At 43.9% G+C, this 27,776-nt stretch overlaps 2 protein-coding genes across 2 annotated transcripts; both read right to left on the bottom strand.

The window, feature by feature from the left end:
* Positions 1–500: 500 nt before the first annotated feature.
* On the bottom strand, positions 501–2,500 carry gdf3 (growth differentiation factor 3). Its single transcript, XM_084544915.1, has 2 exons — positions 2,281–2,500; positions 501–1,618 (listed from the first exon to the last, which is right to left on the bottom strand). The coding sequence occupies exons 1-2, from the start codon at positions 2,489–2,491 to the stop codon at positions 765–767; spliced, it is 1,065 nt and encodes a 354-aa protein (XP_084401041.1). The 5' UTR covers positions 2,492–2,500; the 3' UTR covers positions 501–764.
* A 2,073-nt stretch (positions 2,501–4,573) lies between these two features.
* On the bottom strand, positions 4,574–27,232 carry trappc10 (trafficking protein particle complex subunit 10). Its single transcript, XM_084543991.1, has 23 exons — positions 26,984–27,232; positions 21,800–21,881; positions 20,640–20,775; positions 16,557–16,756; positions 15,528–15,723; positions 15,285–15,396; positions 14,903–15,150; positions 14,431–14,577; positions 14,057–14,171; positions 13,335–13,411; positions 12,998–13,089; positions 12,409–12,549; positions 11,994–12,103; positions 11,180–11,718; positions 10,931–11,072; positions 10,595–10,753; positions 10,253–10,482; positions 9,847–9,947; positions 9,594–9,717; positions 9,060–9,224; positions 7,833–8,013; positions 7,206–7,400; positions 4,574–6,464 (listed from the first exon to the last, which is right to left on the bottom strand). Exons 1-23 carry the CDS (start codon positions 27,042–27,044, stop codon positions 6,217–6,219), a joined length of 3,801 nt encoding a protein of 1,266 aa, XP_084400117.1. The 5' UTR covers positions 27,045–27,232; the 3' UTR covers positions 4,574–6,216.
* Positions 27,233–27,776: the final 544 nt, after the last annotated feature.

The following is a 27,776-nucleotide window of genomic DNA, read 5'->3' as shown; positions in this document are numbered from 1 at the left end:
GTAAAAAAACAGTAGTTCCCTTTAAGCTAGTGACCTGGCCATCATTTATTTATTTTAGATTAAACAGCGGGATTGCGCTAAACGCAGAGCAGTAGATGAGTTACTGAGCTTCAGACTAACCTTAAACTACAGCAAGGGAAGTCCAGAGGCACAAGTTTGGTAACTTAAGCTGTGCTGAAAGTAATAAATATGAGCTTAAAGTGCAGAGTCAGACTGGAATATAAGGGGCTGTGTCCAAAAATGGTTGTAACTCCTACTCCTTTCCTCCAATATGGATGTAAACACCCCCAAATTAAAGTTGAGACTCTGCACTTTAAGCCCATATTCCCATTTCTCTTTAATTTCATGATTTTTTATTTTGGATTGCTGTTGGAACCTCAACAATTGGGTCACTAGGTGTGTCTGAACTTCAAGGCTGAAAAGTCTAAGTGATGGGGAACATGAAACACAGAAGTTAAATTGTATAGAAACCATGTGAAATCAGAGAAATACAATTAATGTTAATTAAAACACAACTTTATTTAGAGACGACAAACTGGATTGTGGCTCCCGGGTGAGTTTCACCCTGACCTGCTGCACTGCTGCACACAAATAAGCTTTTATTATTTAATTTTGTGCAAAAACTATTTTTAAATTTTCCCTGAGATCCAACAAGTACATATTTAACATTCTTTAAAATCACTGACTACAAAGAAATCCCATCATATACTGAAAAAACATATCAAACAATCAGCAACGAAGCTAAAAAGAACTGTTCAATATCGTCATCGACATCCGCACTCGTCCACCACCATGTCCTGGTAATGTCGAAGCACCACGTTGTCATTGTTGTCGTAGTACAGCATGGAGATGGGGGACAGACGGATGGGGACGCAGCAGGGCTGCGGCGTGCCGTGCGGGTCCAGGGAGTGCACCAGGGTCTGCAGGATGGCGTGGTTGGTGCCGTTCAGACTCTCGCTGAGCGGGAACGGGCACTCGCCGTGGCAGTAGTTGGCCATGTAGCCCTGCGGGGCGATGATCCAGTCCTGCCAGCCCACGTCTTTGAAGTCGATGTAGAGGCGCCGGGCCTTGCACACGTTACTGGGCGTCACGGGGAGGTGGACGGCGCTCCTCCTCTGTCTGGAGCGACACTGGTGGGGGTTGAGGGACACCGCCACCAGTGAGGCCTGGATCAGAGGCAGGGGGAAGGCTGCTTCCACTGGGAGGGAGTTACCGGGGTAAAAAGAAACAAGCTCCTCTAGATCTGCACCGAGAGGCAGCAGCTCCAAAACCAAGCCGTAGTTGCGCCCCGGTTTGCGCCAGCTCTCCGCCAGCGAGGTGAGGTCCATGGTGATGGAGGTGGGCTCGGGCTGCAGCTGGACCGACTGGGAGAGCAGGAGCCTGCGGTTGGCCTGAGGGTTGGCTCCCCGGAGCGTGGCTCGGATCACTTTGTACAGGGTCACGCTGACGGCCCTGGGCCCCTGCAGGAGCTCTGCAGATCTGAGGGGCTTCCAGTGGAACTTGACTTCCAGCTGAGCCAGAGACAGCAGCTCCACGGGCTGCAGGACGGACATGTTGAAGAAGAGCTGCTTCTCCAGACAGGCCTGACATCCGCTGCTCCAGCCAGACACGAACCTGCCTACGAAACACCAGCGTGGAGAGGAACAGGGTTTTTCTGCAGCATTTTACACACACACATACACACACTGTGCTTATTCTCGTTGTGCATTTACATCTACAGAGGTTTGCTAAAGCACATTTCCAGAACGGTTACGAGGAAACACCAGCATTTCATCACGTTTTCACCAACACTTTTAATCAGTTTTAAATGCCTGCTCTTATATCAATAAATAATGTTGTTTATTCTCTCGTACAAGTGCAAATATCTGTCGTGATTTCACTTTTTGTGGATGAACTAGCTTTTTTTTTTGAATGATGAAACCCTTGCAGACTGAGGGAATATGCAATTTTCTGGCCACTGTGGGGCCACTTATAGTTTTTAAAAGGTCCTATTTACAAAAACCAGTGGAAGCTACTGGCCCAGGAATATTAATAGTATAAAATTTGAGAGGTTGGCAAACTTTGTTCAGGTATTAAGTGATAAAGAGCCAATTCAGTGTCATGCATACTATTTACAGTCAACTTTAACCAAAATGTAATGTGTTCCTTCCATTAGAAGTAACCTTAAGCATATAAAAGGCTTTTAAACAGAGATTTATAGACTCTACAATGAAAACTGAAGCATTTAAATTGCTGCAACCGTGGCAACCTGTCCACATGCACAACCAACAGTGCGCCTACCTTGGTCTTGCACGTATCGGATGATGTTGCCGCGGACTCCGTACTCGGACACCGTGCAGGGGTCGCTCTCCTGGGCCCGCGTGTTCTCTGACCTCCGGAACATCCTCCAGAGCTCGGAGGGGACGCGGCGCCGGGACTGCTGGCCCGCCGGGGGCCGCGGCCGCGCCGAGAGCCCCAGGGAGCTGAGGAAGAGCCGCTCCTGGCTCTTCATCTCCTCCGCGTGTGAAGCGCCGCGGGCACCGAGGGAACACAGCGCGGCCACCACCACCAGCAGCAGCAGCACCAGAAGCCAGGGAGTCATGTCTGGCCTCGGGTCTGCTCCGATCACTACTCACCTGCAACGACTGATTTGACCCGAGACGCCTCCCGGTGTGCAGCTGCATAGTTATGTTAATGAGAGAAGAGGAGGAGGAGGAAGGGGGTGACACATGGAGACTGGTCTCAGGTCAGAAACAACAACCAACTAAACCAGAAAAACAGTCTGCAAAATCTCACATGGACTTAATCTATTGGCTGATTAAATGATCAAAACAAAGTGAAACATCTTCCAACAGAGCAGACCTAGCAGAAGTTTCCAGAATGAAAGAAAATCTAATGATTAACTACAGATTAGTTCAAAAGTTACATTGGCTCCTCAATCAACAATTTGCGCAGTGACTCTGTTTCAAGATCTGCTGCTTTTAAAATCCCTAAATTTAAAAATTCCCATCAAAGAATCCACAATTATTTCACCATCAACAGATCTGATCACTTGTTCCTTGTCACATCTTTATTAATTAACTGATTGCTCGGTTTATAAAACGTCAGGAGACAGTGAGAGGCTCTTCGTCTTCACCCCCTGGAAACTTTTTAAATGAGCGCGTCCTCTTGTCTTGTTTGATCAGCTGTAAAGATTTGAGTTTACGATCACAAGAAGATCTCATTATCATTCTAGATGAGATGATACCGAGGTAAAAACCGACTGAGGCGTTTAATCTGTTATCAAAACAGTTATAAATCATTTGATCAGCTGATTATAGTGTCTGTGCTCCAGTTGTGGGTTTATTCCGCCCTCTAGTGCTCAGTGGTGGTACTTCAGTCCAAACTTGCAGCACTCAGATATTTTTTTTTACTGTTTTACTGTATTTAAATAAAGCAAAGGTTGACAGATTATTTTTCCACCCCGTGTCACATTAAAATAAAGTGTCCTGCTTGCTTTCCATGTCAGTGATTTAGCCTCAGTTTATGCTTTAGGTGATATTTTCCCTTCACAAAGAAGTCTTAATAAGGGGCCGGAAGCAGTGAGAGTATTCAACAAAAGGACAAGAAAACGACCTACAACATGGTTAATCTTCTAATGCAATCACAGCTTTTGAGAATTCAGCTAAGTCTTTGCAAGTACAAGTACAACATCGGACCATAGAGGGACAGTGGAGCTCATTCTCCAACACACTCATCCAGCTCTGGTCCCCAAAGTGAACGCTACAGGACTTCATTCATACCAAACTTAGTCCAGCTGTACAACAACTCACCTTTCTATAATAGATAACTCCATCTTATTCATTCCAGTGCTTTTCCATCCATATTATTGCACCTTATTTACTTCTATTTCTTGTTAAATTTGTACATATTCATATCTTATAATCTTATTTTTATTTATTTATCGTTATTTTATATTATTATTTTTTTATATTTTTTAATTTGGATTTTACTTATTTTTTATAATTTTTATTGTATTAGTTATTTTTTATAATTTCTATTTTATTATTTATTTTTTATAATTTTTATTTTATTTGTTATTTTGTCAATTTTTTATTTTATTTTTGTAACTACATTACACATATTTTTCTCTGAATATTTTTTATTTTTATTTTTATTTTTTTTAAATGTGCAACTGAGCTCCTGTGACCAAGCAGTTTCCCTTGTGGATCAATAAAGTCTAACTCTAAGTCCATGTTTTCCTGAACCATATAAAGCTTTCTCATTAAAGCGTATTCCTACTGAATATAAACCTCCTCTGATAATAAATCCTCTCCTGACAGACTGAGAGCTCATTCACAAAACAGGAAGACGCCTTAAAATGCAACTCCATTCATAAGATGCTTCACATTTCCAGTTCTGTCACCTGAACCACTGAGAAAAAGGGACACTGCTTCAGATCTGAAGTGGCGACTCAGATGCTTCATTTCTGAGACAACAATGACTAAAACAGACTCAAACAAAGAATATGCAACTCTCAGGATGGCGCATTATAATAATCCTGCTGCCATGTGGCTACAAACACCATACATCCAGTCAGTTCCAATGATTTTTTAATATAGTTGGCAATCAAAGATGATCTTGATTTCAATCAGTATTTACAGATCAGTATGTACAGTGGTCGAAGGAGAGCAGGAGGCTGTAGTTACACTGTGTGTGTTAGTGCCGAGGGAGGGGAGGGGAGGGGAGGGAGAGAAATGGGGAGGACATGAGGGGGAGAAGCCGACGTTCATCTTCTCAAATAAACAAACATTTCATCCATCCAACGCCGACGGTATGCGTGCATAGCTCGGACACGGATTTGGCGACGCACACACACTCACACACACTCGCAGAATAAATATGCACACGAACAACCCGCTGACGACACGTAGACAGTAATGTGCACTGGATGACAGTGGTGTAAAAGTTCCACGCAATCACACACACACACACACACACACACACACATAACCACTGCTGAACAGAAACACACACACACACACACACACCACTGCACGCCGTCCTCTCGTGGCATCGCTGGTTTTATATTTGAGAGCTCGGTGCTGATGTTGGAATTGAAAAGTGGTCTTAAAATAAATAAAGTTTAATACGTTTTTGTTTTTTTTGCCATTTTTGAAGAAGCATCCGGACTGAAAGACTTTAAACTATCCTGCAAGATGATTTTAGAATATAGTATACAGTATAGTACATTTAATCATATTGTGGAGGGGGAGGGAGCACGTTTCAAGACATTAATTAATCAAGAACGAATCACACTGATCGGTCTGGTCGACTAGTCTAGTAAAAAACGCAGTTGTTCTGATTGGCTATTTGCAAATAAGCACCAAAATTAGCTAAACCATAGCAGTATTAACTTAAAATGTTGCTTTTTAAAATTTTATTTTAATCAACTGTCCTTTTCTATTGTTAAAAAAGACAAAAAAAAAAGAACACAACACCACGTCACGTGACAATCATCTGCAAAAAAGCATCTTTCCAATAACTAGAATACACAATATTTTGGGAGTTCACTATCTGATATCACCAAGGCGCAACAAATCAAGGATATTAAACTCATTAGACGCGTCCCTGATGGTGCGTTAGGCTTTAATGTACACCAGGGAGAGTAGTTTTTTCATACTGGCAGGATAGAGGAGTCTCAGGATTGCGGATACTTCTCCAAAGATGCATCAACGTTTGTGATCGCGAAGGCAAAAAGTCTCAAATATAACAGTGATGACCGCTTGAGAGGCTCAGAACATCACAAACAGCTGGACACACTCAGTCAGAGTTACAGTACTTGAGGAGCTGATCGAGGCGTTACACACATCCAGGGCTTTGGTGCATCATCGGACAATCAGGAGTGTTTTTCTTCACTTTGAAATAGTACGACAGGTCTGATTCGTCAGTCCATATATATATTTATATATTTATACCTATAAATCCATTCAATGAGCTATGTACAAAGTATGGCAAAGAAAAATCTTTATTTATTTAAATTTGTCAGCAGATGTCATTGGCTCGTCACTGTCTAGTCCGTTAACGTCTCCAGTGATGTTTCATGCTAAGGGGGTGAGTCCATAAACCTGCAGCGGTTTTTTTTTGGACATGGACTCATGGATCTGATCCGCCCCGGAGCAGAGGCTCAGTAGAGTCCATCCGGGGCCTGGGTTCAGTCCTACAAGAAGTGGGCGGCGGGCGATCTCGCCACCAGGGTCATGTAGCGTTGACCTCCATGATGTGGTCGTCGGTGGCGGGCAGCACCAGGACCTGCCGCGCGTGGCTGTTGTTGAACACCTGTCCGGGGCTGAAGGGCTCGAGGCGAGGCATGGCCACGCCCTTCTGCTGCTGGTCGCCGCTGCCCACGGAGTGGATGCTGCCCCGGCTGCGGATGCTCGCCGTGTCCCCCTGGTCGTCCAGCGTTTTGTCCAGCAGGGACAAACTGTCGTTCTCCACGCAGCTGTCTGAGGGTGGCAAGAAAAACAAACTAATTACAGAGAAGAAGATCTACAACGTTATTGCTGAGACCTGGGGATGAAGTGAGGGACATCTAAGGTCCCACCAAGTTAATATCTACACCCGTAGATGTTCCTATTTAAACCCATAACTCACCACCAGTCTCTTAGAACTTAAGAAGCCCTTGTTTTCAGTTTTTTTGGATATACACCGATCAGGCGTAACGTTATGACCACCTTCCTTATATTGTGTAGGTCTCCCTTGTGCCTTCAAAGCAGTTTTGACTCATCAGAGAATGGACATGGGCCTTCTGAGGGTGTCCTATGGTGTCTAGGAGGTGTTGTTAGTGGGGGGGGCCATTGGGTCCTATAGGTTGAGGGGAGGAACCTCTGTGGATCATCCCACAGATACTTCATCAGTTTGGGATCTAGTGAATTTGGAGGCCAGGTCAACACCTTGTGCTGTTCTTCATGTTTTTTTTTTGAGTTGTTCCTAAAGCGTCTTTTTGGGTGTGCTTGTGTCAAGCTGCATCCTACTATGGGGTGGGGGTGTCTGGTCTGGTCTACGTGGGTGCTACAGGTGGGTGCTACATGTCTAAGTAACATCCACACGACTGAATGCCAGGTTCAAAAGTTTCCCAGCAGAAACATTTAATTGTAACAAGATGGTCAGTGTTATTCACTTATTAACTCCTGTCAGTGGTTTTAATGTTTTGGCTGATCGGTGTACGATGACTCGGAGTTTCTCACCGGGGTCTGGCTGAATGGCCACTGCTGAGGTGTGAGGCAGGTACTTCAGAACTTTGATCTTGGGGAAGGGCAGGTGTCCAGCGAACAGAGGCATCACCTCGATCTGGACCTTGTGTGTGGCGTTGGCCGCCATGGGCATCGACACCAACCCTGAACTCTTCCCGCACACCGCCCAGTTACTGCTGCTGTCAGCCACTGTGGAAACACACACAGACACAAAGACACACGTTGGTCGTTGCAGAGTTGGTGATACTAGAACGATACAGCCACATGTTTTGATTCTATGCTGTTAGTGATGTGTGGTGTTGTCCACTTCATGAATCTTATTACATCTCATTTGTGGGTGGTGACCATAGACACTATAAAGATGGACGGTGGAACTGCTCCTCAAAAGTGAAGCCAAAGCAAGTAGCGCTCCCCCTGGTGGCTGGCTGCAGTATATGATGATAGCTAACTGTTATATTTTTATTTAATCATATAATCATGAGTTCTGTGTGTCACAAATGACAAGAGTTTAAGTGATGCGTCACGTGTGTTTTAACTCAGAGCAGTCGTTGATGATTAAGTTGAAAGCCTAATCAAAAGACAATTAATTCGTCCTCCAAGCAGAGCGGTCTGATGACCTACCTTCATACATGAGTTTGGTGGTTTTGAGGCCGTCCGTGTCAGTTTTGCTCTCCTCCGTCATCTCCCCCTCTGCAGGTTCGGTCAGTCGCGTTATACACACCTCGAGTCCACAGAGGAGGCCAGAGCGGCAGTGCTGCTCGCCGGCGGGAGGCAAGATCTCCGCTCTCAAGCTGTACAATGTCTGACAGCGCGAAGGACGGGTTATTAATAGAGCGAGGGTCTCTGACAGAGGCAGGGATTCCTACTTTAACAAGCGTTTCACATGACGTTACGCGCATTACACCATTAACAACTGTATTTATTTACCAATTTTCATATTTAACCTTTAAATATTTAGTCAGCTATCCACAAAAGCAATACAGAAAACAAAAGTCACATTTAATTTGCTTGTTCAGATGTTTTAAATAAAAAAGTTCTTGATATTTGAGCGAAACAGAGCCACAGCATTAAAGGGAAACTACTGTTTTTTTACAACCTGGACCTTATTTCTGGCATAAAATATGATTGTTCACTCACCCATATAACTTTGGTGTTGTTTGGAGTCGTTCGTCAGATATTTAGATCGGCGTATATCCATATAGTGGGAGTGAATGGGGCACCGAAACGCAGCCTCTAAATAACGCATTATCTGCCGTGAAAGTCGTTTATTTCACCAATATTTTGTTATCGTACGCTAGTGCTATTCCCCATTGAATTCCCCATCTCTGAGTGCTGCTTGTTTACCTGTTGCGAGCTTGTTGCTACTGCTAGTTTTTTGCAACATGGCTGAATATTTTTCCGATTCTGAGGTTGTGGACGATGAATTTGTTTATGATGGATATCCTTACCGTTTTGAGCCAGAGTATACGGATGAGGAGCTTGTAGAAAGGAGGATGCGGAGGCAGAGAGAGGAACAGCTGGCCACAGAACAACAAACCACTGCACATCCACGAATAGATAACAGGTAACTCCAGACTCAATGGGGAATAGCACTAGCGTATCATAACAAAATATCGGTGAAATGAACGAGTTTTGTGGCAGATAATGAGTTATTTAGAGGCTGCGTTCTGGTGCCCCAGTCACTCCCACTATATGGACATACGTGAATCTAATTATTTCCTAAACGAGTGCAAATGACACCAAAGTTATATGGGTGAGTAAATGACCGTATTTTATGCCAGAAATAAGGTCCAGGTTGTAAAAAACAGTAGTTCCCCTTTAAGGTAAAAAGTGTTTAAGTGGACTTACAGTGACTCTCTCGAGCTGGAACTGGTAGTGGAAAGGTTTGAAGGCGGAGATGTCTTGGTTGAGTGGACAAAAGTTGGCAGAGAAGACACAGTGGAGACAGGAGGGCAGGTCGTCCTTCCACCTCACCTCCCACAAGCAGAACACGCTGTGCTTACTGCACAGCAGCTGTATAGTGGAAAAAACAAAAACAAAAAAAACACCAGACACCAGTGTGAGTTCACGGTTGAGGTAGTTTTGATGTTCTTTAAAATTAAATCAAAGCAGAGGTTTACTGATGACGTGAAGGAGTTTGAAAATTCCCACATTTGATGACAGATCGCTTAGAGGCACATCCAGATACTATGAATCCTACTTAAAGACGGGATCAGATTGGCCGTAGGTGTATATGTCATTGTTTAACTTGGTCCCTGCGATGGACTGGTGATCTGTCCAGGTTGTACCCGAAAGGCCCCTGCCACTCACCAACCCCCTAGACGACAAGCCGTAATAGGTAATGGATGGATGGGTGGTTTTTTAGGTTTTGTTCCTCCTCACCTGCTGTGATTTAGTGTTGAGAGACTGTAGCTCCAGTGATGCGTGCTGCTTCTCTGTCAGCTTCACTTCTGCCAGCGTGAAGTTCACATCGGACACATTCTGCACGCACACCTGGATGTACTTCCTGTCGGGTCAGGAACATCGATATAAGTGATAGGAGTATTTATATTAAACATGCAAACTTAAAGTTTCTGGCATTCTCAAGATCCTTGTTTACTATTATAATAAAAATCTATGAGGGCTGGAGGCTCACCTGTTACCAGCAGAAAGCAATGAGTGTTTGGTCTTGAAGGGGATGTAGAAGGTGAGGGCAAGCAGTGTGGAGTAGATCGACCACGGACAGTCGATGGACATCTGGGGGACAGACAAGACTTTACTTTAAAATGTTATCAAACGGCTAACAAACCAAAATACTGTGATTATCTTAACAGATCTTAATCTTTTCTTGTGGTCTTTAAAACGATAGAGGTGAATATTGTGTGTTACAATATCTTTGAGACCAATGTAACCTCATCTAGTGTGTCACTGATACTGTACATATATACTGTAAAGGTACAGTCCATAGCTGCAGCAGCAGAAATATAAAACGCCTCCATCACTGCATCACTAAACTGTGACTCATCTTCGCCTCTAACACTTCACATGTTTGTTTTCCTCACTCTCTGGTCGATGGCGGTCATGGGCGTGTCGGGGTGGCTGTAGCTGCGCGGCCGATGGCGGACCTCCCCGTTGGTCAGCCTCTCGTTGGGGGGCCGGTCGGACCCGGACGGGATGATGCACAAAACCTCCAGCTGGAACTCCAAGGTGTGGTAGGGAGGGGTGGGAGGAAGGGTGATGCTGGTCACCTTCTCAGACGACTGGATGGACAGGACGCTTTCGCCGACCAACTCTGGACACGTGACGGGGGAAAGAAAAGGCTTCCCGTGAGAAAACGAAAGCTCAGGCAGACGTGTAACAGGCACTCAGCGGAAACCAAAACAGTCATAAAAGTAGTCACTGACCAGCAGAGGGGCTGCTGATGCGCGCCGTGCAGGTGGTGGAGGGCAGGATGGGCATGGTGTCTGTGTTGCTGAGCTGCAGAGCATCTCCTTTCTTCACAGTGTAGTGACCCGTCAGCAGAGTAAACTTCACCATCTGAGGCAGACCGGCTAGCAGCGGCTCTGAGGACGCAAACACAGCTACAGTGAGCGACACACGATGCGTTCTGGTTCATATGTAATCATAAAAAGGGCGGTAGCTTCTCCAGACGACAATATCACAGACGTGTCAGCGGATAGATACCAGGCCATGCATAACAACCGACTTGATCTAGGTAATTCCAGGCATAAAATATTCACCTGAGAGAGGCTCCACGGTGAGCTGAGGCTCCTGAGAATATACTTCATACTGGACCGATGGGTAGATATGAGGCAGGACAAACTGCACCTCACCAACTGTGGCACACAGCTGACGCAACGTGTAAACACCTGGTTGTCCACTCTACGAGGAAAAACAGAGGAAAAGATAAAAAAAAATATGACAACATGAGAAATTTTCATGAAATATGTTGAGAGAGTGGAAAAAATAAACTTTTCTTCGTCTCTTACTGGTGCTGTGAAGATGATGCTGTTGTTCCCAGGCTCTAACGTTACATCCTGCACCTTCAGCATCTGCGCTCCTTCCTTCATGGCAACAGTGGGAGGGCTGACACAGTTGGGCGTGTCCGGAGGCGAGCCGCTGTCATGGCGACGCATGAGCAAGTGAGTGTTTTTACACACCACCCCCGTGGAGTTGAGAGAATTGTCCGAGGGACTCCTGTCCTGAATCTCGTCCAGCTCTAGCGAGGGAAGGGCGTTCGAGGAGGCGGAGGGGGGACCCGCCGAGGAGCCGGCCTGGTTGAACTCTACCGACCCCGGGGTCCCTTGCCTCTGAGCAAGGACCTTGGACCTTCCGTGAGTCCCTCCGCGGTCGATGTCGAAGTGAATGCTAGCCGCTAGCTGCTGTATGCGCACCGACACGGGCATCAAGCATCGCAGCGTGAGCTCCACCTGCAGGACGGCTCCAGAGTGCACCGAGGCCGTCGCCGGGTGGAACTGTAGCCGTGTGAGCTGAGTGAAAACGCTCATGCTGAGGGTGACTTTGGGAGCTGGGGAGGAAGAAGGAAATTACGTCAAGTACAGACTTTTGAAACTTGTAAGATGAAGTTATTTTGAAAGGTAGCTGCATACACAACATGTCTACATTTGAACAAACTGATGTCATCGTCTACTTGTGGAAATTAAAGGTGATATGATGCACAGAGAAACAAATGACGCCTTGAAATAACTGACTAACGATACAGCAAGGAGCGCATAAGAGGCTTTTCTTTACGGTCCGTTTTGCACAACTAATCCTGCACCAGTAGTGAGCGTTATCACTTACACTGCTCTCCAGACTTGCCGGCAAAGGTCAGGATTTCTTGACAAAAGTGCTTTCTCTCCTCCGTGGTCAGATTCACATCACCAGCCAACAAGGCACTGGTTCGTAAGTACCTGTGGAGCGTTGTAAAGGAAACCAAACACTACAGTGCACTGCTGCAAGAACACCGAGGTCGTAAGGCCGACACCGGAACCGTTTATAAACCTTTCAATGAAGTAGGTTGGAGGGATTCTCCCTGACTGAAAAGGTCGACTCAAAGACGTATTTCTGATGACAATAATTCTTCTCTAATAAACGGCCTTACTAAAAATGATTTATATAAGCCTATTTCACATCCTTTTACAGTTCAATCTAGAAATTACTTCACATATTAGACACACAATAGTCTTGGCGTCTCGGCCAGCGATTCGAAGGATACTCTTCAGTTCTGCCCAGCAGCTTCTGACACTCAGCAATCTGTTTCCTGGTGTGAGTCACAGGGAGGCTCCACCCCTCTGATACGTACGACTTCAACGCCTCCTGCAAGAAGGTTTCGGCCCGCTCAGGGTCCCCCTTCTTCCTAATGAACACACACACACACACAAAAATAGACAAAAACATCACTTTGTTTCTTCTTAACTACAGAAATGCTCAAAGAAAAGTTTCGTCGCGTGTGCTTGCCGACAGAGCTAAGCAATGCAACTAACTCAAGAGACTGTGTGGGAATTTCGAGGTAATATATTTGTGGATAACTTAAATTAGATTCTGGATCAGCAAATAGCAGATAGTTCATTTGCCCTGTTTCAAATTAGCAAATTATGTCACTAAATGGCGATTATAGTAGTTTATATTAACCTCAACTTCATTCACATTAGTTTAACGGTCTCCTTGCCTGACTAGACCTCTCTCTTTAGAATTATGTGGGTGTTTAAGACGCCTAAAGCACTAGGAAAGATGCGTTGGACCTTTAAGACAAATTTCCGACTTGCAAATACCCTAACCGAATCAACAGCTTCCCTCTGACTTACATGTAGAACTCAGCCAGGCTTTTTCCCACGAGTCGGGCAGACCTCAGCCGGCCGATGGCTCGGTACATTTCCATAGCAGCATGAGAAAGTTCCTGATGCAAGAAGGCGCCAACGAGGTGGTGGAGGAGGAGGAGGAAGAAGAGAGGAGAAAGATAATCAAACGAACTGTTTCCGCTGAGGCTTTTCGTGACATTTCATCAGAAAAATACTGACAAAAAAAAAATAAAAAATTGGGACAGGAGTTCAGAGAAAAGTGTGAGTTCACTCTGCCAACTATTATACTACGACATCAAACTGTGAGAGTGAGTGTGAGTGTGTGTGTTTGTGTGCGACTTACAAGATAGTGCCTTTCAAAAGCTTCTACAGACGACAAGGCTTCTTTCAGTTTTTTGTAAGGGCTCTGCAAACTGTTGACTGTGGAGGAAGACAAAGGACGCTCACAGTGACAAGAGTCTGGGTTCTCCATTAATCCTTAATTAACATGATTGGATGAACAAGCTCGCAAATGTTTCAGCAAATGGGATTTAAAAGAACGGCTGCCATAGTTTAACAGAGACGTCGCATCAAGTCGGCTGTTAAAAGCCGCTCTGCAGAGACGACAGCAGAGAGGCATGTATGTTCTGCACCGGGCTACATTTGTATACCAAGAGGAAGCTGAGAAACCAGGTATAGAGTGTTTAAAATGCATAGTATAAGTCTGGCGAAAAGTTGGAACTGGTTGTGTTGCATTTCAGATAATAATGGAGATAAAAATCAGGTTGAGCAGTCCGTCAGACATCCAGTCAGTCCTGCATCAGCTGAACTGCTGCTGCTGATGGGGGCAGACTGGGGCTGAGCAGGGCCAGTGATTCAGGACAACTACAGGCAACGATCACCCACGCATGGCTCGAAGAGATCTGACTGCTGTCTGCTGCCTGTTTCTGTGCCCTAAATCACTGTCCGTGCACCGATGTCAGGGGCAAAGGGATCAGGTTTTTGTGCAAACTTTTTGAAGGCTCATTACCGCCCCAACACGTCATTACACTGGTTTCATTTTGACAGCAGGGTCTGAGTGCTCACCAGTCTCGGGCCTCTCATCTCCCAGTCCAGCCAGCAGATCTACGGTCCTGTTCAGGTCTTCAGATGTGGGTCCCTTTTCTGACACCAGGCCACAATGTTCCCCCAGAGATTTCAGCTGGAGGAAGAGAGGACTCGCATTATTAGGGAAAACCTCAGAACATCAGAACTTCAGTAATTTAAATGCACGAGATACGATATTAATTGTAAAAGGCTGGTGGAGACAGATGATGCGGGACAACCCTTAATGTTTAACTTTCTAGTGAGAATTTTCTTACAAGGTCAGAGTCAGTTTTTCAAATTAACAGCTCCCACAGATACACATCCTTGGAGGTACACAATTAATCAATAACGGGTGTTTTTTTGTTTTTTTTTACCTTGTCTGTAGCGTAAGCCCAGAGCCCCACAGTGTGGGAGCAGTTTGCAGCTAAGAGGGCCTGATCACAGCAGCCCTCAATCCTGTGCAGGACCTCCAAACAGCTGAGGAACACCCAGCAGTCCAGAGCGCCCTCGAGTACCGACACCTGAACGGCAAAAAGAACAAAAGCATTTTGAGATGGGATAACACCAGTGTTGGTTTGGCTTCATCCATTCAAGTACGGATGATTAAAAGACCTCCTAAGGGTATTCTTTATATTTTACGAATGTGTTTCCAAAAGGAAGTTTTGCATGAGAAGAGAAATCTCTACTTTAATCCAAATATTACCTATTTCCTTGTTGTCCAGCATGTCTGGCAGTAAGGTTATATTTGTTCAAGCCACAGTTTTAATATGTTACATGTGTATATTTAACCTGTTTGGACGTCTTCTGTGAAGTATATGAAAAATGCCACCGAATTAATCCGTTTACCTCCAGCAGGCGGAGCTCTTGGACACAGTTGTGGAGCAGCTCCAGGGCTCTCTGCGTGACCTCCCAGGGTCTCTGGAGGAAGATAAGTAAAGTGCACTGGCGAGAGAACAGATAGCTCCTCAGGTCTAACAGGCTGGCCTCTCCACGCTGAATCCCGTCCCTCTTCTCCATGTCGATGGGCCTCCGGAGCAGCAGGCCACTCCAGTTACGCACCGGGGCGCAGAACGAGCCGAGCCAGTTGGCTGTATCTGAGGACCAAAAAACCAACAAGAGAGTGTGACTTTTATCTTAGAAAAGAAATAAATCGCATGCAAATGTTAATTCTGGATAAGAGAACAGCCATACTGAGACCAAACAAAAGTACTGGGTGGTGGTTACGTACCTCCAGCTCCAAAATTGAGGACGTACTGGGTAAAAAGAGCATCTAGTTCATCGTACTGGACCAAGGCGTCCTCAAACTGCTGCAGCATCTCAAAAACAAAGGCCAGCTCCTCCTGCACAATCACACACAAAACATGACTGAACTGTAATCACAACTGCAAACAAAGTAGAGCCTGAGGACATGGGAAGGTAATCTACTCAGATTCTAATCAGCGTCCACCACTTTGAGCCTTTTTCTAGGTACCTGGACCATGAAGTATTCACAGAAGCTCCAGCCAGGCTGTGTGCGTTTCTCTCGGAGCGTTCGCATGTCGTCCTCGAAGCGGCCCAGGTTCTTGGTGAAGGACATGAGGAGGAGAGTTCGCAGCTTCAGCAGCAAGGAGTTCCAGGACTCCTGAGACCGGGACGATTCCTTCAGAGGATCGGACAGAACCACACACCTAGATCGAAGAACAACAACGTTTTATTCACACAGGGAGCAAACGGAAAGCAAAAATGTTTGATTTGTTATATTAAAGGGGAACTATTGTTTTTTTACAACCTGGACCTTATTTCTGGCATAAAATACTATCGTTTACTCACCCATATAACTTTTGTGTAATTTGTAGTCGTTCGGGAGATAATTAGATCTGTGTATATCCATATAGTGGGAGTGAATGGGGCACCGAAACGCAGCCTCTAAATAACGCAATCTACTGCGAAACTTGCTAATTTCACCAACATTTTGTTATCGTAGATTAATCTACAGACCCTGGATGATGATAACAGGCAACTCAGGACTCAACGGGGAATAGCACTAGCATATGATAACAAAGTTTCGCGGCGGATAATGCATTATTTAGAGGCTGCGTTTCGGTGCCCCAGTCACTCCCACTATATGGATATATGCAGATCTATATATCTCCCAAACAACTACAAATTACACAAAAGTCATATGGGTGAGTAAACGATCGTATTTATGCCACAAATAAGGTCCAGGTTGCAAGAAACAATAGTTCCCCTTATGTTCGTAAGTAATGAAAAACAAATGCGTTCGTAAAATAGGGAAGGAGCAGGACGTTAACATGTCACATCTGAGAAGCTGAAACCTGCTGAAAAGATAATATTCTGCATTTCCGTTAAGTAAAAACAAAATGAGTCGACAAACTTGTTACTGACTGACTGATACCGTAACAAAGGGAGGAACTGAAGACTACCAGCGAGCTTTGAGGGAAGTCAGTCTGTTACCTATTCTCACTGATCTGCTTCCAGTTTCATATAAATGAATCCTAACCTGTCGTTCTGCTTGTTGCAAAAGTCACTGCGGATCTTGTCCACGATGGACGCCCGAGGCAGGATGTTGGTCTTGTTCTTCTTCTTCGTGTCGTTGGTCTCCACGACGATGATGACCCAGTCCGCCGAGCCGTGGGTCTTCAAGCTGTTCTGCCAGCGCAGCATGTCCTCCTTCACCGAGCTCTTGTACATTTCCGTATCCTACAATAAATCACGCAGATTTTGTTACTCCGGTATTCTGTGTAAGATTTAAATATAAAGTACTGTAAAAGACATTTAGAAAGCACTTTAGATGTTTAGATTCCGAGTCTGTTTAGAGTCTGAGGTGTCGCAAATTTACTCTGCAGCAAGACGGCAAAGCGAACAAACAAGATTTAGTCGTTAAGATTTATTTTCAGCCAGAGAGTGTTGTGGCACCTAAACAGACCTGTGACAGACTAAATCCACAGAGGAGCTGTGGCAATATCTCCAAGATGTTTGGAAGAACCGACATGCAAAGTGAAAAACACACACCAGATATTAATTTAAATTTATTTTAATTTAACTCAATAGATAAAACTGTTCATGGCATATTTTAGTGCCTATAATTTGGCATCGTACTCTCAATTGTTTTGAATGGCATCTTTCTAAAGTCACAGTGATATAAATAGGGTCTATTGCCTTATAAACAGCTAATAATAATTCCTCACAATGCCATAATCTTCACATAACTTATCTCTCCCTGAATATTCTGCAAAAACTAAACCTATACTGTGCATACACGTTGAAAGATCATTGCATTTAAACCTCTATTATTCGATAAAGGAAGGTGTTTACCCATTTTCATCAAAGGACTGTCTCCTTTAAACAAATATATTTAGTTAAATACATTTTGATTACTGAGGCCCTATGATGAGGAAGGCAAAGGAAAATAGACTTCACTCTTAGGTGGCACGCATTTCTACCCGCATCCGACAACCGTTGGAAGATAACAACTAAAAGAATGCCGGCCAGCAAGTTTACATTTTCTTATAGCTAAACCTATTCTGCCTGCAGGATACGGATGCGCATGTTGTGGCTGGGATTTGCAGAGTGAACGGCTGCGGACTGACGACTGCTGGGGGGCAGCGTTTAGTTTTAAATTGGCTGGAAATGAGTAGAGGTGGGTATAATACGGTGACTCAGTTATTATGCAACGGTCCGCTGGCAGAGAAACTGGTGTTACACAATGTGGAACTTGCAGTTGCAGTCCGCAGGATCAGATTTAGGTTGTAAATCTTTGTGATTGGTGACAGCATATGTTGTTGATAGATATTAAGTTAATTTAGCCTTTTTTTTTTTTTTTTTTTGGAGAATTTGACAGGTTTTTTTTGTATTTATAAGAAAAAGTGTTTGTTTATTTGTGACTGTGCACAAGGAAACCCCCACAAAGATAATTAAACTGGCTGATTAGTTCTGCCTGACTGTCCTGTGATTGAGGAGCTTGCCAAAATCTCCCACAGTTGGATAACTGTGGACGGATCCATTCCATTTACTGCTTACTTCTTCTTTGCTGCAGCTCGGTCAATGTTGAAGCTGCGTGTGCGAGCAGAGTTTTATTTTAGCAGGAAAATAATACCTGAAGTTTGAATTATTTTCACACTAAACTGACCAGAGCACTGTGCTTTTTAAGTCTAGGTCACATCTCTAGAGCGTTCTGGACTTTATCTGCTGTGCCACCTGTAATAAGGTCATGTCACAACTATTGGAAAGAAAAGGGGAAGCTGCAGCCCTACCTTCCTGATGCACGTACTCTGCTTGCAACACAAGGTCGTGCAGACATCTCCCTAACTCTCCATTTACTTCTTTACTTGCACCCTCCCGTTGCACCTATGACATCATGGCTAGAGCAGTGAAGTGAGAAAGAAATGGAAAGCGGCACCTGCACTATCTAAAGGTAAACACACAGGTTTTAAGCTGCTCCTCTGTGCTTATCTTTATGCAAAAAAATAAATAAAAAATAATCGATTTTGGCTCCTCCTGCTTTTGTTTTAACATTTTCTTTTTAGATTTTAAACCAACAGTATATATGAGTTTTGTCAGCCCTTAGCGCCGGCGTACAATTTTGAGGAAGACCAAAACAAATTTGCAAGAAAGCGGAGATTATTTGAGCGTCAGGGCAGTGTTTTGATTCCTCTATGGAGCAGCTAGATTCTCGCAAGATTCCTGAGATCGCACGACGATATATCTTGCCAAATTTTAAGCCACGTGCATGTTGTTGATCCACAGAGGTGCAGCTCTGGGCGTCTTTTCGGTGTGATGACAATCGCTCCTTTGCTGCCTATTACGATTAAATATTCCTTAAAATGAATAACCCTATTGATGTTTCATCCAAACGTGTGCAAGCTCTTTTTGAAACTTAAGACCCTTTCACTAACAGTTTACAACTTCCCAGATTAAATATATTATAGAAAACATTTGATATCATTCATTCATCTTCTGTAACCACTTGTCCTGTGAAGGGTCGCAGGGAGAGGGGGGTTGGAGCCTATCCCAACTGTCATTGGGCAAGAGGTTGGGTACACACTGGACAGGTCTCCAGTCTATCGCAGGGCTAACACAGAGAGATGTACAACCATTCACACTCATACCTACGGCCAATTTAGAATCACCAATGAACCTAACGAGCATGTCTTTGGACGGTGGGAGGAAGCCGGAGTACCTGACATTCGAACCTTCTTGCTGTGAGGCATCAGTGCTAACCACGACCCCACTCTTCCGCCCCACATATCGTATTATGCTCTCAAATTAAAAAAAAAGCGTGCTCCTGAATAAAAAACAGGAATATAAACCTGCATTTGTGCTCGGCCTTGTTTGTCAGGGACGCATTAGTTCCCACTCTCAATGTCTCATTAAAGATTTAAGAGATTCAGGGTGTTTTTCCAACCTAAATTAAACCCGCCATTAAAAGACTCGCACGGTAATCATCTCATGATGTCTCTGAACACATCATTTTTGTCCCGTCTCCAAGCGTTTGTCAATATTCATAACATGCATTTGTTTGCTAAGATGCAGTAATAATCGACTATTTATGCTCCTGATCGGAGATAACACGGCACACGGTTACTGCAACTGGATTTTTATCACATTTCCACTACAACACTCCAGTCAATGAGTTACCAGTCAGCTGACATGACGTGATGTTGTATGGACTTGTTGTAAAATGCCCGTGTGTGCAAATACGAGAACCTTTACATTTTGCAAAGCTGATCCTTGCAATTGAGGGAATGTAATTGAATGTAAAAGTGTACAGGAATTAACGCGTCGACACTGTGCACACTCACAGGCTCGCTGCTCCTCCATTCGGGGCACAGTCATTATAAAATGTCATGAGTCACGAGCTGAAGGCAGCACTTCCTTAAACAAACCAGCTGCCCAGTCAGCAGCAGCAGGTTCCTGCTTCCCTTCTTGTTTTTCTCCCGTCTCTTTCCTATACACACAACGCTGCGAAGAAGATGTCACGTTCAGTTCAGACCGGTGACTGCAGGCTCATAACAGAGAAGAAGAAAAGCGATGTGTACAATAATGCACACTGACTTGCTTGTCACTTTTTTTTTTTTGCTGTCATTTCTCAACCCATAAAACTAAAAAAAGTGCTAAAACGACGCTGCGCAGCTTCAGATTCGTTTTAAAAATAATACTTTCAGTGTCGCGTGGACGGGGGAATATAACACTGATGTGTGGCTGTGGAGGGAACACACGATATTAACTCAGTGAATTATGAGTTTGCATATGTTGCATACAGGCCTGCGACCTATTTTTGTCCACACAGGATGACTGCAAGTGCTTATCAAGAGGATAGACAAGCAGTCATGCCTGTGCTCAAACACACATGGGCTAAAAAAATAAACTTTATCGAGTCTGCTTTTCCGTCTGCATTAGCAAGATATACTTTCAACTTTTCAAACGCGGTTCGCGAGCGACAACATTTTTTTTTTCATTATAGCTCTTTGACCAACCCAAAGATCAGGTTAGGACAATATCCCTTTTCACCTGATCTGTTAGTCAGACAGAGAACAGAGAAGAGTTAGTGTGTGTGTACGTGTGTGTGTTTCAAGTTACTCACACAGCAGTCAGTCCAGTAGATGTGGAGGAAGGGGAAGGTGAGAAGAGCCTTGTTGCCCTCCTTCGGGAGGAGCTCCTCTTTAAACTGGACAAAATTAGCTTCAAGGTGGATCATTTTTGGTGCACGGCCGTAAGTCCTGCGCAGAAGAGAGAGAGAGAGAGAGAGCAGAGCAGAGTATGAGGCGTGATCGCGCTACATTCGGTCACATAAATGCATAACACATCTGTCGCAGGATCAGAAACTAATTTACAAGATTTGCTTCACGGTGTTTAATTGAAAACTTGGTTTAATGTTGTGTATTTTGTCTCGTTATCAAATATCTCGTCAACAGGGAACAAGGCTTTCATTTGAGAAACTTTGCTTCCTGTTTGACGACGGCCAGTGTAACGCGTCGTGTTGTAAAACGGCTAAATTTCCCCTTTGCATCACACCCGATCTTGCCCCTGAGGCTGCGTTCATTCAGCGCTCACTGACTGAGCCTGACGCCGCCACAGCTCCAACACAAACAGCGTCCAATCAAAACTGATCCAGAGCATAATCAATACGGTTGACACGCGAGTGTTTCACATTTCAAAACTTGACTCAATCGATTTTTGGCAAAAAAATCTAAAATGGATTGTCAGTGAAGATTATAAACCAAGGACTTTACTTTGCCAGTTCATAAACCTCAATATGAGCCAATATTACACCTCCTGCCACATTTCCACTGAGCCAATGAACTGAAACATCCGTGCATCACCCGGAACGGCGTGTTACTGGAGTTTGCATCGCCTGTCCCGCGCTGAATACTACCAGCGCTCCCATGCCATCAGTTAAACGCCTCTAAAAGTCAGTAATGAGGGCAAGGAGACCTGACTCACACACACACACACACACACATTGTGTTTATCTGCTGCTCGGGCGAAACCAAAACAACCAGTTTCTTTCTCCGGCTGCGCCTGTTAAGATCATAATTTATGATACGCGTCGTACATCCTGCACTCACAGCATGATGATCTAATGTATGACAGTAATGTGTGAAACCCGCACAGAAAGGAAATCTATTTTCTCTTCATAAACAAACACTCAATTAAAGAACCCACTTGTGATGCTTTTAGCAACAGCTGATATTTTGTCATATAGTTTTTTCCATCGTGCATTACGTGGGGGCCAGCACTCACCTCCTCCACTCCATTGGCTCCCTGGGAAGTTGCTGGGCCAATGAGGTATACAGAGACGTAAACAAGCCCTGATCTCCAGCACCTGCGATAAAAAGGAAGAGGACAAAGAACATTTAAAAAAAAAAATTAGGTCAAAGATAAAAAATAATAATAAAAGCTAAGGGGGGAAAACCGAAATCCAGTATCAACATCTTCACAACAATGACCGTTGGGCACGACGCTCGATTCAAGAGCCTCACATTTACTAATGTTCAAGATTCAAGACTCAAGATTTTTATTGTCATTGTATTTCTACAACGAAATTTTGGTGGCACTTAAAAAAACAGAAGACAAGACAAAACAAAACGAGACGAAACAGCTTGGACACAGTATAATACAGTACAATAATAAGTAATTAAGTAAGTTAAACTAAGTTAAAATAAAGTATAAGTATGAAATAGAATATAAAATATAATTAAAAGTGTTTTAGAAATGTAAAAAGTGTCACAGTGGAAGGTGCATAGGTAGTAATTAAATAGTAACCAGAATTAAATAATGAAATAATGGAGGTAGCAGTTGTATCCAGTGTGTAAACAGTGTTATCCAGAGGCCTTCAATATAACTGGCTTCTGGGACCAATTAACTTGTTATAATCATGTAAATACAAATAGAATCACCCCCAAATAATAATGAAGAGCACAGGCAACGCTGAAAGAAAAACCTGAACACAAAGTGATGCGCTAAAGCAAACCTCGTGTTTAGCAGCCTTCTTCGGAGCAGACTGAATAGTTGCATTGCTGTACACACTCACTTGTAAGTTCATTAGGTACACTAGTGACAGTTAATGTGTTTAAATAAAACAGTCCTGCACTAAATCTGAGGTTAATGGAGGTAGTGGTATTCAGCATTTGTTTAAAATAGTGTTAATATACATTGAGGCTGTGGTGTGCAGCACCATTCAATTGTATTGTGTTGTACTGACATATGTTTCTATTATTTTAACAATCCCAGTGTCTCAGTGGGCCAGGCCAAGTAACAGCAACTGTTTGTACATTTTATTCAATCATTCATCTTCTGTAACCGCCGGCAGGACATCCAAATTATCCTGAGATGTGATCTTTTGATTTTTTAAGAAAGCAGTAAAGGATGCTGAGGTGCGAGGACAGACAGTCAACGTCGAGGTCAGATTTAACAGCCGCGTGGATCCGCTGTAACTTTGGCGTGTCCTTTAACGTGAAAAGCTGTTTTTTTCGCAACATAAAGCCTCATCTCCGTCCAAAACACGGCCGCTTCTTCTTCTAACCGGACAGAATAAAGGAAGCACCAGCTTCTGGAAGTATGAAGGAGCACGACTTACATCTTACGTACTCATTTTTACTCCATTTCTGTCTCTTCTGCTCGCAGACTGGTCGATGCACGCTTCAGAAAAAAAGCCTTGCATGTTAGCTCTGTGCTGCAATCGCCCACTGCGATAGACTGGCGACCTGTCCAGGGTGTACCCCGCGCCTCTCGCCCGATGACAGCTGGGATAGGCTCCAGCCCCCTGACCCCCCCGTGACCCTTCTCAGGACAAGCGGTTAGCTACAGGAATTAATGAATGAATGCAATCGCCCAAAAGCATTTCATGTGTTCTACTCTGGCTGTGCTTCAGGGAGCTTCAAGCTGAAAACGCCAGGCCAAACTAACACATGTAGTTTTCCTGGGAAGCCGTCTTATAACGCAGAGAGGAAAGAATAAACTACATATATGTTTGTGTTTTAATAGATCTTGATATTTCTAACACATTACATTTATCAAGAAAGTTGAATCAGTGAGCTTTCACAGCTCGACTCAAGTCATATTATTTATGCGTCGCCACTTTAACACCCTCTATCCTTAGACCCGTTCAGTGTACGTGTCATCTGTACATACAGCGTGCACCAAAGTGCTCAGCTTGAGCCATTTCAACCTGCAAACAGAGCATCGGCCATAAAGCACACAGTTGCCACAAAGCAGAAACGCATCTACCAATAATTCTTAACACCTTCGTCGTAGCTGTAACAAATGCTATAATTTACTATGCAGCGTGAAACATGTGCAGACCGTGCTCTTATATACACTTGACAATATATTGACAGATACAGATCTATGGTTACGTTTTAGATCTCGGCTGTGAGTAAGCACTTTACCCAGAAATGTTTCTGCATGAGTGACAAGAGTAGAGCTGGACCGAAGGCAGAGAAAAGCAGAGCGTTCCATTTTTTGCATAACTTAACAGCGGTAGTTTTGCGAAAATCTCTTTTGTGCTTCAGAACTGAAATATCTCTAAATAAATTGATATTTAATCAAATCAAATCGAGGCCTAATGAAGTGGAATCAATCGAGCAGCGATATCAAGTCCACCGGGCTCCAATCGAGAACGTCAACACACCCGATTACTCAGGGAAAAGAGATTTAGCGTCGTAATCACAGAACAACCCCGACACACCAGTGCACAAGTACGACTGCCAACACCTATGCGGCCAGTGTGAACAAAGCGTTGGTCGTCTTCACCAGATGACTCACCGCCCGGTTCATCTTGTGCTGCTCAATGCGGAGCACGGTCAAACAAAGGAACGCAACCCGTTTTGACTTCATTAAGGGGTCTTTAATGTCACAGCCACGCTTGAACTGCCAATCACGCACAGCGAAAGCCAGACGTCACTGTCTCGACTACAGCTCATTCAAAACGCTGCTGCTCGACTTTTAACCGGTACCAAAAAGCACAATCGCATTACTCCAATTTTAGCAGAAATTCATTGGCTCCCTGTCCGTTTCCGGATTCACGGGCCTCGCTCCTCGGTATCTGTCCGAACTGCTCCAGCCGTGTACGCTCCCTCACGCTCTCTTAGGTCGGCAGATCAGTCACTGTTGGTCGTCCCAAAGACAAAAAAGGAGGATGAGAGGTGATCGTGCCTTTGCAGTGGCTGGCCCCAAACTGTGGAACAATTTGCCATTGCACATTAGACAGGCCGACTGTCTTCGTCATTTTAAAAATCCTCTCTTAAAACACATTTTTTCTCTTTGGCTTTTAACTCAGCATGAGATGTTGGTTCTTATTGTTTACATGGTTTGACTGGTTCTATGATTTAAATCTTGTTTTTATATTCTTATGTCTGTGTGCAGCACTTTGGCCAACCTCGCTGTTTTTAAAAGTGCTTTATAAATAAAGATTGATTGATTGATTGATTGATTGAAAGTGTGCCACATCCAATCAGCCGTGCAAAAGGCCTGTGTAACAAATACTTTACAAGAGTACACGGAAATACTAGTGCTACAATATGGATGCAAATATCACCAAATAACCTACAAGACAAAGCACTTAAGCCCATGTGAGCTCTATCTGAATGCATTGTCCTTGATGTGGGCCAACACAATACCTTTTGCTGGCAATTACAACCGTATTGTGAATCAGTTAGCCTCGCTTCACACTGTTTAACACCTGGAAAAATATATACCATCGCTTGATGAGGAGGGTTCCCGTGTGGCTAAACTACAAGTCAAATGACCTGAGCAGTTTGCCTGTGACATCAACACAGATACACAGTATGTAGAGGTCAATCCCGCGGTTTATAGCTGCCAGAAGCCACTGTAACCTGATCTTTTCTCCGTAACAAATCCCACGGTGCGATGACATCCCCTGATCTGAAACTACGTTAAAGTGCAGTTCCACTAATAAACCAAAGCAGAACACACGTTAATCGGTCGATAAATTCCAAGATCTTAAAGCTCCGGCACGCGCAAAAAACGAAACTGAACTTTGAATGTTCTTTCAAAAGCTGCTATCAAATACGACCCTGCAAAGCAAACAGCAGCATGAGTCAATCTTGCACACGGGGTCAAGTAAAAGTTCAACACGGCTCATCCTGGCAGGGGACACCTGTGAAAGTAGAACGAGCGCAGTGCTGCACACTCGCAGAAGCCTTTCATTCATAAACGTTATTTAAAATGGGAAATTAACCGATATCGGAGCGTACGAGAACTCTTTGTTGGACAACGTCAAGCCCTGTCTGAGTTACAGGTTTAAATCAATGATCAAACGGCGCAAAGCATCGTAAACACACAAGCCTTTAAGTGTACACCGAGGTAATTAGTACCCAAGAAGAGAGGGCACCTGACATCTGTAACACAAATAAAGAACTGTGCTTTGTGCAGGAAGTTGTAAACCATAAATCCCACAGTCTAATGCAAACTGTAAGCGGCTTCAATCTGTATTGTAACGTGCAGGCAGTCTTTTTAAAAATCACCCAAAACAATGAACCAGCATTTGAAAACCTTGGCAGCTTTTAGGAAACTTAAGAAAGACACATCTCTGGTTGTTGGGTTGCCACCGTAGTAGTGAAATACTACGGTCACAGACTTTTGTGGTATGTGGATGTTGTAGCACAAAACCTGCAGGTTTAATTGTAATTATTTCTGAGTAAACTGTTCATACGTGACACAAACCATCTGTGTAAAACTTTAATATCTAATTTCAGGGGCATGTATCCCGAGTTAAAACACCTGATAGGAAAGCCATGAACTCCTCTTACAGCAACATGTAATTGTGATCCTGTATAACATGCCAAATCGCAACACCTAGATTATGATTTCCATTCATATTCAGACTTCCCAGAATCTCTCTGTGTGCTCGCATACCCGGAGCAAGGTACTAAAAATGGAGCAGCCTGCGGTGTGAGATGAAGCTGGAGCCCTCTAACAACGCCGGCTCCTAAAATAACCCACCTAGCAAAGCAGCTCTAAGACTCCTAAGGGATTTATGAATGGCAAACTGACCCTAGCCCCCAAAACATCATGAGGCCGCATTCGTCTGGGCTGCTAACAGGGGGGAACTGTTGCTGTACGGGCAGGCAACAAGATGATATCCTTCCCAAAACTGCAGCAACTAGCCGTGACGTTACATCGTTAGCAGGGCCTGCAGCTAGCTAGCTAGGAGATCCAGTTTCCCATGACAACGAGTAGCACAGACAGTAGTATGCGCATACGAAAAAAAAACTATATATATATATATAAAGCCCCCAGTCGACACACACGAGCAGCGTTTCCAAGCTGGCTAATACGAGGTTGACAGCTAGCTTAGCTAAAATGAGCTAATGCACAGAGCTAGCAGGCTAACTGTCAAGACCAGAAAAAAATAAAAGACTTGAACGTCTCGGGGTTTTTTTTGTTTTTTTTTCAAACACTCACATGTTACAATCGGCTTGTTTTCCATGGTGTAGATGATAGGCTTTTCCTCTTGACACTCCATATGTGTTAGCGGTGGCGCTCCATGAAAATGTCATACAAACAGAGCTTTATTATTAGTAAGTGCTTATGTATGCAGTTGTGTTGTATCGACGGGGCCTGTGTCCCCGCTGCACTTCCGGGAAGTGCGTAAGCGGTGCGTCATTAAAGGGCCAGCTAGTGATTTTTTTTTTTCTTTTTTTTTTTTAAAACAGTAGGAATTACAGGTGTGATATCAGGTGTAATTTATTTTGAGTCGCTTATAATGACGAAGGAAGTCCTTAATTTTGGCTCCTGGTGGTGTTAAATGTATATTTCTTATTTGATGGTGTATTTGTTTTTATTTTGGATAACAGATGGTGCCTTTAAGGATTTAAAGAGACATTTTTAAAGTGACTGACACACCCATTCACTATGGTGGGGAAAAGGGTATTTGCATACAACAGCATTAAAACCGTAGTGGTAACACATGCATTATGGGAATCAAATTATGGACACATCCGTCAGGTCAAAACAGCTTGTTAAGGGGCCAAGGATCATTCAGCTAAATTACAATGACAAGTCCTTTGTCAAATCTTGGTGATCACTGGTTACGACAAGGAGCAGAAGCCTCCAGCTTGATTGTTAGTCTTACCACCATGACATAATAAACAGCATGTTGAATTACTTTGTACCTTCAGGAACGTAAAAGGTGTTTTCAAATTCGTGAACTTTCAGCGCTTCTTCCTGAAAGCCGTGTTGTAGTTGTAGCTGTAAT

The sequence above is a fragment of the Chelon labrosus genome (genome assembly GCF_963514085.1).
Source record: "Chelon labrosus genome assembly, chromosome: 5".
NCBI lineage: Eukaryota > Metazoa > Chordata > Actinopteri > Mugiliformes > Mugilidae > Chelon > Chelon labrosus.
This window is presented reverse-complemented; position numbering and strand designations above follow the sequence as displayed.